Source organism: Neomonachus schauinslandi, chromosome 5 (genome assembly GCF_002201575.2).
Source record: "Neomonachus schauinslandi chromosome 5, ASM220157v2, whole genome shotgun sequence".
In the NCBI taxonomy this organism is placed as follows: domain Eukaryota; kingdom Metazoa; phylum Chordata; class Mammalia; order Carnivora; family Phocidae; genus Neomonachus; species Neomonachus schauinslandi.
Window position 1 is genome coordinate 48,576,809 of NC_058407.1, and position 11,624 is coordinate 48,588,432.

Consider the following 11,624-nt stretch of genomic DNA (forward strand, 5'->3'; position numbering starts at 1 on the left):
ATAGAAATATTACAGGGTAAGGAATAGGGTATCCTGAGAAAAGCAGGAGGTGCCTACTAAAACGTTAGTCTTTCTTACTTGGAACTTGCACATTTATACTGAGCTAATAAAAAAATAAATAAATAAATTGTAGCTGACAATGTTTGCCTTCTAAACTCTCTCCAGGCTACCAGACCAGGAATATCACCAGAAAGAGATCAGGAGTTAAATTATAGTTAGAAAAGGGGAGAAAATTAAGGTAGGACATTAAATTTTTATTCTGAAATTATCTCTGGCCACGACAATAAAATGTAACAAATATTCACTGAACAGTCTTACTCCTGTCTTCAGCTGTACAATACATACAGTATCATAGAACTGGCCACTAGGATTAAAATCCACCAGAACATATTTCATGTTAAGTGGCGACAGCAGCATCTCACAGAAATGTTTACATACATATATACACAGTCCACATTCAACCATTTTCACATATTTTCAGTACACACAGTTGCAGCATATTACAGTCACGTGTCTAAGTTGTTGCTCGATAAAAACCCAAGCCACTGCCTAGACATAACTGTAGCAGTTGAGCTGAGTATAATTACAATTAATTTTATATATGTCCATAGCAGAGAGATGTACAAGCCCCTAAGAAATAGAGTTGACAAATACTTTTTTTTTTTTTAAATGCTACCACAGCATTATGTTGGGCGATATTAAAACCTTTACCAACCAAATCAGTTTTTTTTTTTTAAAGTCTTCTGCTTACCAGAAATATTCTTGATGAAAAAAATTACAAAAATGAATGCTCTCTTTAAAATAATTCACACCTTTAAGATTCCAATATGGCCCAATGCTACTGATGCCTGAAGTGTTGCCTAACCTCCTGATGGAGTCCTTGAACACGACTCCCAACCACGCATTAAGTTTAAAAGTGGCTTAAGTGCCTTGCACCCAAATTGTAAAAATCCCTGGCCATCCGTACTAGAGCCAGGCACATAGAAAAGGAATGCACTTTGGTTCATACCAAATGCCCTGGGATTAATCACACTATAAAATTAAATGGTTTGAGGTAAATTTTTACAAATACAGTTGATTTTTGTCTAGTGTTAGCATAACAAAAAAATATCATTTAAAAAATCAGTCTGATGTTAAAAGATACAACAAAGACCATCTTTAACCCCTTAAACATAGGCATTTCCCGTGTAACTAACCGGTGGTTACCTTTCTCACTGCCTGATGATGAGTCACGCCTTATGGTTTCTATTAAGGCCTGTAAGTAACTAGATATTTAAGACAGATATATCTCTGCAGAGGTGGGTTCCATCCTCACCACCTGGTATTCAAAAGAGTTAAAGAGGCCAAAAAATGCATGCCCTACAACATGGCATTCGGAACAAAAGGCACATTGTTAACACTAAGGGCACAACTTCTCCTCTACGGTTGATCTACACTGTCCAGCATCACTGTGCTGTTCCACTGTCGTACAACGCCCTGATGTGGTCATGCGCACTGTGGAGGGACGAGGAACGGAGATGAGACTGCAACCAAAGACAAGACACCGTGCTAGTCTGAAATCTGAAAACAGCTCAGACATCCCTAGACAATGGTAACCTGTGAGACCAAGGACTGTTTCCAAGCCAACTCCTAGTAGCCTATTAGAGCCCTTCATTTAAGATCACAGAGATACAACATTTTTTTTTTTCTTTTTTGGACATCGTAATTAAGCTAGAATTTTTTTCAAAGCAGCCCTGTCACTAAACACTGAACATGGTGGCTCTTGTGAATGAAGTAAATTTCACTGTATTTGGGGTGTGGGGGTGCATAGTGCTGCACTTATAGTTTGGCTTAAAAGTTTCCGGTTACATTTGTGAATATAGTCACAAATGCACTATTGGCATCTTAAGAACCAGTTTTATGTGGTGGGGTAAAGACAAGCAGTATTAGTCCATCTACAAATTTTCACATGTATTTTAAAGGGATGTTTCTTCTATTAATGGCAGGCTCAGGTTCATGTAAACCTAAATGTGAAGATGAGGATGGGTATGGAAGAGGAGTCTTGCAAGGGAAAAACAGCCTTTATGTTTTTATTTTACTGACCTCAAGAAGCGAACCATCATTCAGAGGCTTATGGTTTTACAAAGCCCACCATACCAAGTCTTACACGTGTTATGCCTTTAAGCCAGAATTTCAATAATAAATACACAATCTTTAAATTCTATAAGCCACTGATTGGGGGTATTGTCACATATGAGCATCCTTTAAAAAGCAACTTACGACCATATTATTGCACTTCCACAGATGACACAGAAATGTATACGATATGCTAAAGAATTTGACTAGGGGAAAGAAGCTCTCATTTCTAAATACAGAAGTACAAATTAAATTATCAATGACACCCTTAAACAGTAAAGCAAATAACAACATCACTATCTTATTAATAAGCTAAACGTATTACTGCGTTTTTTTGGCAAATATCTGTAATATTTCCTGAGCGTTTTTCTCCACCAACAACTGACAAAGCCTCAAGGTAAGTGTTTTGTTCCAAAAACTAATTTTTTTCTTTTTTTTCCTTTCTAAGTAAGAGAAACTGTAGGACTAATATTTAAAGAACTTAACCGAAACTTTCTTGGCCTCGCCGGGGACCATGCTTTAAGTACTTGTAAATCAATTTACAGGCAATACAATAATATCTGTGCATATAAAAGAGTATTTATCCTAATTTATACTACCCAAAACCCATTACCCAAACAGGCAAAAATCATTCTATATTAAATTGCACATACTAAAAAATTTCTTCCACGTGCCTTGAAATTGATAAATACCACTGCTCATACATTAGTGATAAAATACTGAATTTTTCACTTTGAAAATAATTATTATTCGGAGACGAAAATATTCTTTTACCTAACTCTCAGTTACTTTCCCAGGTAAAGTGTCATTCCCACAAAAACAATCAGTGCAATCCAAAAGGAAGACAGAGGAATGCAATTTGTGATTTTTCTAATGATGCAAATAAGTCAAACCATTTAACTGGAGATTGAGCTTCTCCTCCTTTAAATTTGTTGTTAAAATCGGACTCATTGAACAGTCACAATGCCTTCTGTTCAGCAAGAGGGTTTTCAACCTTCTTTCTTTTTAAAGAAAGAGTTGATGCTTTCCCAGGCTAAGAGAACCTTACAGTGGCACCTGAAAAGTGTGAAGTCACTCTAATTTGCTAAACCTTCTCTGGAACTATGGAAATCCCCACCTTAAGTAGCTAGGCTGCTGTTCTTTTTTTAAACTGGGATATGAAACAATGGTCATAATCACAGCTGAAATGTCTCTCTTCTGTATTAACAGTCTGGGATATATATTTGAAGGAAGGGAAAAAAAAAAAAACCTGAATGCAAGCAACAGATGTGTGGTAAAAGAGGAACAGAGAGGAGGAAAGCAAAGAGGAGGAACAGTTCATGGAATACATTTCTATATTTAGGTGCAAAACCAAGTCCATGATCTGAGGCTTCTTTACAAAACAGCTTGCTGATCATATTAGAGAATTTGAAGGAACACACACGTTTCCATTTATCCACCAGGTGTGCTTGGGCAGCTTTTAGAAAGTCAGAATGCCAAGTGGGCATTTAAAACCTTGGGAAGGTCGTGTCTGTTTGACCACTGGTTTAAGGGAAAAAAAAATCTCTTAAGGTGCAGTTCTTCTTAGAGTATCATTGTCGTCCTGACCCTTCTCCCACCCTCACTACCGCCCACATGACTTATGGGAAATGGAGGCAGGACCTGCTACACCTGTGCGTGAACCTGGAGCATGGAGGGAGGAGGGGGCCCTGCGGGGGCAGTCACCTCGGGGAGAATCTACTATGAACCACAGAAACAGTGAATGTCTTTGACACCAATCTGTAAATGCGCAGCAGTCACGAAGTAATCAATGGCCTGCCACTGATGTTTATTACTCTGCCACACTAGATAACAGTAAGGCTCATCATACTTTTAGAACACAAAAACAGTTTCAGGAAGTATAAAAACTTAAAGCATTGTCCCCATGTATTTTATAAAAACAAAATGAACAACTTTCTTACATTAAAATAAGTGCTGAAAAGATACAAATGAGTTGAGTTATTGAGCAAATAAAAACAGGTCTGAGCTACTCCTTTTCAACCCGGTAAGGCTCAGCAATGTCGCATCTTTCAGATTACCAGCATCAGGGGACTCAGCTCAGCTAACGAGTTTTGGCAACACTGTCCTCTGCTGAATATTCCCATTGGCATCTGTCATCTGTGCCAAATTAGTCCTCAGTTTGGAAGCTGAGCTGGAAGGTGGAGGTAACTTGGAGATGGATGTGATAGCACCAGTGCTCTCGGTTATCCTCTTCACGGATGTCTTCTCCCCCGTTGGAGGCTTTGGCAGCCGCCTCCTCAGCCAGGGATGCCGTAAAGCCTGGCCAGGGGTCATGCGAACCGCAGGATCCCATTCTAAACACTGTTTTAAGAAGTCAAGGAAAAGGGGATCGTCACATCCCTTCAGTGCATTCCCCCACTCCCTGCTCTCGGGTGGGCCCCTCAGTTTCCCCCGCCGGGAACGGCCTCCGTTGAGAACCACAGAGCCGTCTGACAGAGTCGTGACAGTGCAGTAACGGGGATAACCCTTGGAGCTCACAAAATTTTTGGCTCGTTTGGATGCATCCAGCAGTTTCTGAGAGGGCATGCCCAAGAGTTCAATCATACAAGCCAGCTGGTCCCCTTCATCTTCCCCAGGCAAGAGGGGGTAACCAGTCAGGAGCTCTGCTAAAATGCAACCCAGGCTCCACATGTCGATGGGCATGCCGTATCTGGCGCCAAGGATCACTTCCGGAGCCCGGTAAAAACGGGACTGAATGTATGTGTACACACGCTGATGCTCGTAACAACTGGAGCCGAAATCGATCACTTTAATACCGCTTCTACCCTGCTGCTTTAATAGAATGTTCTCGGGCTTAAGGTCACAGTGAATGATTCTGTTCTTGTGCAAAGCATCCAAGCACTGCAGAATCGAGTGGGCAAACTTGCGAACCAAAGGCAGGCTGAAGCCCTGGAACTTATTCTTCTTGATGAGCTCGTACAGGTTCATGCTCAGCAGCTCGAACGTCATGCAGATGTGATTCCGAAAGGTGAAGTTCTCCAGCATGTGGATGACGTTCATGGTGTTGTCCTTGTCCTGCTTCCGCAGGTGCTCCAGGATTCGGATCTCCTCCGCCGCCTGCCGGTGGAACCGCTTCTCATTCCGCACCATCTTCAGGGCCACGTGCTGGTGGACTTTGTGGTCATAGGCCTTGACCACCTGCCCGAAGCTTCCCTTCCCGATGACCTTGAGGACCTCGTACCTGTAAGCCACGTGATCGTGGGGCACCTGCACGTAGGATCCCTGGTCATCGTCATAGCCCCCGTTGTTGGGCCCGCCCGTCATGCCCTGGCGCTTCTTTGCATTTGGACCCAAGAAATAGATTTCGGGGTAGCTGAAAATCTCATGGTGCTCGAAGGTGGTTAGTTTTTGCACGTATTGCTTCATTGCTTGTTCAGGGGTCAGGGGGGTGGCTTTCGCCTTCCCCAGGCCTTCCATAGATTTCAGAGACGTGGAGCTGCCCTGCCGTCTGTGGATGCTCTCCAGCTGCCGCTCGGGCACCACCGGCAAGCCCGCCTTCCCCACCGTGGTGAGCCCATTGGGTTGTGTCGTGAGCACTGTCCGCTTGTTACTGTTATCCTCGAACAGCTGCTGAACCTGGATCTGTCCGTGGCCGTGGCTGCCGACGTGTAAGTGATCATTCATTGTGTGCTTACTGCCGCCAATCTGGAAGGCAGAAAGCAACCGTGAGTAGGATGCAAGAGGTCAGTCTGTTTACACGGGGTATTTTCCAAGTCAGCCCCCAGCCCACCTTTACAAAATCCGATCTGTCTGAATGTACCGGCAGTCAGTTGCACTACATGGAAAGAGCTGTACGCCCGGGCGGGACCTTATGAGAACCTGGACGGGGAGAGTGGATAGGCTGCTGACAGCCTCTGAGAAAACAAAGGGAAAAGACGAGCGGACTTGGCAAGGCTACGAAACTTGGGATCCTGAAAAACAAGGACCCCAGGAGGGCTATACCTGACAGACCAGCAGCTTGCTGCACATATCCAGGCTCTTGGGAGCAGGTTCCCTGTGGAGGCCGAGAGCGTCTGTTTTGTTCACTGGCCTCTCCCTAACATTCAGCACAGGGTCTGGCACCCCCCAGGCGTTCCCCTCAGCCCAAACCTAATATAAAACGAAACAGGACACAGAGAAAGCGCGAGCAAGGAGTCTCTGCGCTGGCTCTACCCCCTCCAGATCGTAACCCCTTTCACACTTCACTCAGTAGCTTCCTCGTTACCAGGAGGGCAGGGACCACGTCTGTCCTGTCCACTACTCTCTCAAAGTTTAGCTAGCTCTGTTGCGAAAACACTAGCATCTTCATTCTCGGTCTTCTCTACCACTTGGAAAACTGACTACACCTAGGAAAACGTATGAACCACTGGCAAAAAAAAAATGTGCACTTCTAGGCTTGAGAGATTCCCATGTAGATATGCACTGTAGCATCCTGTAAACCCCTAATCTATTTTTAAAAACGTCTGGGCTTCATTGACTCTGATGACCATTTAAGGCCATTCAGCGCAACAAACCAACCACCACACAGTCTGGGGCCTTCCTTTGGTCAATGGCTCAGCTCTCTTCACAGTGTATTTCCGTGGGCTGCTGGGATACTCAGCTTTCCAACAAGGAATACAGAATAGCGACTTCTATTTCAGGCACACAGGCCATCCCTGAACACTGCCGTCTAAACAAAGCTGACCGTGCAAGCCAAGGGGCCCCCAGCCTTCTACTGAGAAACTGCTTGGGATTTCTTTCAAGTATTATTATTGCAAAGACGTGAGGGAGGGCAGAGCACTAGCAGCTAGGATCTCCTCTCAGTTAGGAGTTCTCGCTGGCCTCAGACAACCACCCACAAGTCTTAATGCATCCTGCTTGGTGATTTTTATATAAAATCTTAACCATCAGTTCCTCATTCACAACCCAGCTCATTCACTCAACCAGTACGATGGGCTAAGGTCTCTGCCCTGCAGGAGCTTATTACAACCAATTAGCGCAACGCTCTGCGGTAGTTTTTCTGTGAGATCTTTCTGAATCCTACCTTTCCGGCTTTATATACTACCCAAAGAGTAAAAGCAGTCTGTATATGTCACACGGCAAGTTAGGAAGCAGTTTGGAACCACCTGGATACCAAAATGAAATTTCAAGTCCTTCTTAGTAGCAGACCAAGACCTTCGCATTTTCTTTAACTGACATGTCACCTGCACAGCGATTATGTGAGGAGTGAGTTTTCTCCCTGCTTGCTTCTAAAACAAAGTAGAATATGGTACAGTCCCTGGGCCTGTCCGAAGTGTGATTTCATTGACTGAGGGATTTTACTTCTCAGACCAATTCTGTGAAGACTTCTAGTCAAACCCTTTTATTAAAGTCATAGATGATAGCTCATGCTAGGTGAACTTTTGTCAGGGTAGCTGGACAGGTTATTTTATCCCCATTCGATGCCAAAAGCAGAACGGTCCATAAAAATGAATCAGGAAGTCCATGAGTATATATAAAAGTAGTACTGGCTTGTCCAACTGCTTTTGTTCCCAGGCCCACACTCTGCACCCCTCCATCCCCACTGTGGTCTTTCAAGCGCCAGGAAATAAAAGGACCTGAAATTCAAAAGCTAGCTCTTCTAGAGAACCATTCTCTTCAGGGCGGGAAGGAGGGATTCAGAAGAAAAACCTACATTACCAGTGCACGTGCCACAAAAAGCCTGAGGCTTCACTAGGGACAAAATTAACCTTGGGGCTTCAGCAACTCCTAAAAAGATAGCAAAGCAAAACTTTCTGAGCATCAGAAATTCACTTCAGTTTTTGCAACAGCAATTTCATGTTGGGTGCAATTAAAAATATAACCCCCAAGTTTAGTGGCTAGCACCAGAGAGAGCTTGACAATTAACTGGTTCACCTCCCATCCCTCCAAACTCCTTCTCTGGGTCTTCTGAGCTGTCTCAACTATTAGTTCACCTACTCTTGGGTGGGTTTGGGGGTCCTCCAGGGTTCAAGCCTCAACTCTCCTGGCTTCTCAACTCCCATAATTCTCCCCGGTTGATCCTGACCACAGCCAGGGCTCCAGCAACACCCAAGGGCTGACATCTGCCACCTCTAGCTGGGGCCTGCCCAATATACTCTCCTGAGCCCTGGCCCTTGTGTCCAACTACAGACCCATGGCCTTTCCCACAAGCAATTCAAACTGAACTCACGATTTTCCTACCCAAACCATTTCCTCCTCCCACACCCTCAATTTCCAATAAATAAAAAGGCTTCACCTCCACAGTCACTCAAGCTTTACATCTGGAAATCCTTCTCAGCATCTCCCTCACCTTCCGAGTCCCCATTAAGCCTTGTCGTCTCTCTCCATCCTACTCCATGCCTCTCCATTGACTGGGCCTCACTGTCCACTCCTAACATGCCCCCTGGCTTCTCGGTCTAGAATTCCTCAAATCTCTTCTCTCCAAAGTACTTCTAGAGTTGTCACTGAAAACGGTCAATCTGACATCAACCTCACTTTTGCTCAAGGGCCTACAACTGTACTCCATTTCCACAGATAACACAAGAACTGATAGGCAAGGACACCAGGTTCTAAAATGTAGCACATAAATGACCTCAGTCCTTCCTTCCAATGTCATCTAGCACTGTTACAGTTCTGAGAGTAACAAAGCTGAGTTCCCCAAGACCTGTGGAGACACCATGCTCTTTCAAGCTCCTCTGCTTTTCGGTGAAGTCATGTTTCATAGTGGTTAAGAGTCGAGGCATTTTCAATTAGACACACAGGAAATGAATCCTAGCTCTATCACTTACTAAATGTGTGACCTTGGGCGATTTACTTAATCTCTCTGAACCTCAGTATGCTTGGCTGTAAAAAGAAGGCAACAGGGCTTTTCATTAGGGCTATTAGGATTAAATTAGGTAAAATGTATAAAGTGCTTCGTAAAGAAGAGCTATTATCATCATCCTTTCCAAAAGCTGCTTGGAATCTCCTTCCTAACCCCCCAGCCTCCAATGTCCAGTTCAACTCTCACCTCTTCTCTGAAACATCCCCTTTCCTTCCCTGTGCCTTTAGCCCATGGTTAGACCCGACAGACTGTTAAGGCCTATTTCATCTTACTGAAGTGTTTTTGACACCTGATGTACCCACCTGGCTGTGAGCAATTCAAGGGCGGGGTCACCTCTTATCTTTGTTAAGTCCCTATTAACATAAACCCAAACATACAGTAAGCACTCAGATAGTATCTATTGAACGGAAGAACACATGTTAATAAACCCTTGCTAACTGATACCTCTCCGAGTTCTATTTGGGAACTACCTTTGTACCTTCATAAGAAAACATGAAGTTAATGTCCAGGGAATTGGGAATCGTCCCTGGGGATCCAAGTCACAAGATGTTAGGCGTGCAGTGCATCAGCAGAGACTTAAGGCAAATGACAGCTGGTTAAAAAGGACCCAGAGTAGATGCATCAACTAGACACCTAAAAGCCGTGGGTGGCATCTTAAAAACTCTCCAGATGTTACGGGCATTCAGTTGCGAGGCTGTAGTATGGAAGGCCTTTGATCTCAAACACTGCAGGACTCTGTAATCACGACAAAATTCAGAAGCACAATTAACTGATTATAAAAAAAGGGGATGGAGGGAGCTCTAGAAGAGTCACACTTTTTCCAGAACACATACGCCAGGCCTACATAACGGTAAGGATATTAAAAACCTCTCACTCAGCCTCTTGAAGTCTCAGAACGTGGCTTATTCCTATTTGTCACGGCCTACCTAGCATGGCTGTCACATTTAAAAATATACACAGAATGAATGTAGTTGTTAGGTATGTACAATGTACGGGTTCAAACAGAAAGACCTACAAAAGCCTTCTCTGCCCATGAAATAGTTTAGTATGAAAAATTATGTAAGAACAATAGTCTATAACCAGTTTGGTAGTTTTAATCTCTTCCAATAATAAAGTGGAAAATAGCAGATATTTCACTGTGCTAACATTTTTGAGCATTTTGAAACTTCCCTGAAGTCATCTTAGCAATGCTGTATAGTGTTATGGGAACAGAACTGAGTGCAAAAAGTTTGGATTTTAGCTGCTCCTCAAACACAGACAGCCTGTGTGGCCCTAAGTTGAATTATCTACTTTTTCTTCTTCAAAATATTTCTATTTTTAAAATGAGAATACTCATTCTTCTTTAATCCCAATTATTTTATAAAGGTAAAATGGTAACTGGAGACTGCTTTAAACATCAGAACAGTTATAGCACTAATGTTTGGGAATTAAAAAAATAAGTATATTATTATCTCCCATACAACATCAAAAGGAAAAAAAACAGGAATCGAGACAGTTACTGGGTACACTTTTAGGACAAACAGAAAAAAACAAAATGACTAAGTATACAATAATATATCCATGGAGATAGGGAACAAAAGGGCAATGGACTAAATAAATTCCAAAGTTCATAATCTTTATAATCACATATTTACCCACCTACTATTTCATTTACAAGGGAAAATATGGGCAAGCTCCTGTGACAAGATCATTTTCCTCTCCTCAATAGCCCCCCCCCTTATTCTAAAACAGCTCTTCTTAAGTATAAGTGCTGTGGAATTAAAAAAAAAAAAACACAAAAACCTTATAAACACCTGAAAGACATATGAGAGTATGGATCTGCAAAGGTTCCTGCATTTATTACGAAATGAACAAACTTCCTAGGATTAGCAGTGTCAAACTAGATGTTGAAGCTAGCTCAGGAGGGCCTGGGCTTTTAGCTCCAGCCTTGATATGAATTGGCTGGGGAATCTTAACCAAACCAGTCAACCCGTCTGACTATTTCCTCATCTGTAAAATGAAAGAGTAGAACCAGACAAATGCTGTGGTCTTTTCAAACTCTCTTGTTCTAGGAAATCTGCAATGTTGTACAAATAAAACCAAAACTAAACCACAATCAAAACCTAACTTCACACTTCCCAAACCAAGTCTCTAATGACCAATAGCATACTGGAATTTTAACTATAATATACCACAACAAAATACAAGCATCCATTCCTGGGGGTCCTCAGAAGGACCCTCACATCTTTTCATTTCTGGTCCACTGCAGGCTGTTCCTCCAGTGGGCACCTTCGGTTTTTTCTAATCTCGTTAGGTACGTCTGTTGGAAAAAGGCTCTGATCTAGTAAGGCCCAGTCTTGGGAATCCAGATGCAAACCAAGTACTTTCTTTCCCAGGTCACACCAAGTCATGTGATTGCATCCACACATGGAAAAAAGTCGATGTGCTATTTTCCAAATTGTCAGAGGATTCCAAACCAAACAAACAAATAAACCCAAACCCCTAAAGCCAACGGCAATTCCTCAACTAAAACGTCGCTATGACAGGAACATTCAACCATAACATATAGAATCAACCAGCCTAACAGATTCTCTTCCACCATCAACAGTGCAACACAGATCAGTTAACTTCTGTGTGGTGAATTCCTAGCCCTTAGTCACATGTGGGGGGGTGGGGGGGAGGGAGGGAGGGAGGGAGGGAGAGAGAGAGA

At 43.1% G+C, this 11,624-nt stretch overlaps 1 protein-coding gene across 2 annotated transcripts in view; it reads right to left on the minus strand.

Moving 5' to 3' along the window:
* Positions 1-239: 239 nt before the first annotated feature.
* Positions 240-11,624, minus strand: part of DYRK2 (dual specificity tyrosine phosphorylation regulated kinase 2) — a 13,954-nt gene continuing 2,569 nt past the window's right edge. The window contains exons 1-2 of one of the 2 annotated variants that reach the window (XM_021678678.1): positions 6,097-6,202; positions 240-5,799 (exon numbers count right to left, since the gene is read on the minus strand). In XM_021678678.1, the coding sequence (XP_021534353.1) occupies positions 4,192-5,799; positions 6,097-6,123 (1,635 nt within the window). In that variant the 5' untranslated portion in view covers positions 6,124-6,202 and the 3' untranslated portion in view covers positions 240-4,191. Of the gene's footprint in view, positions 5,800-6,096; positions 6,203-11,624 lie in introns of those variants that run through there. The other variant, XM_021678677.1, reaches the window with a different exon arrangement.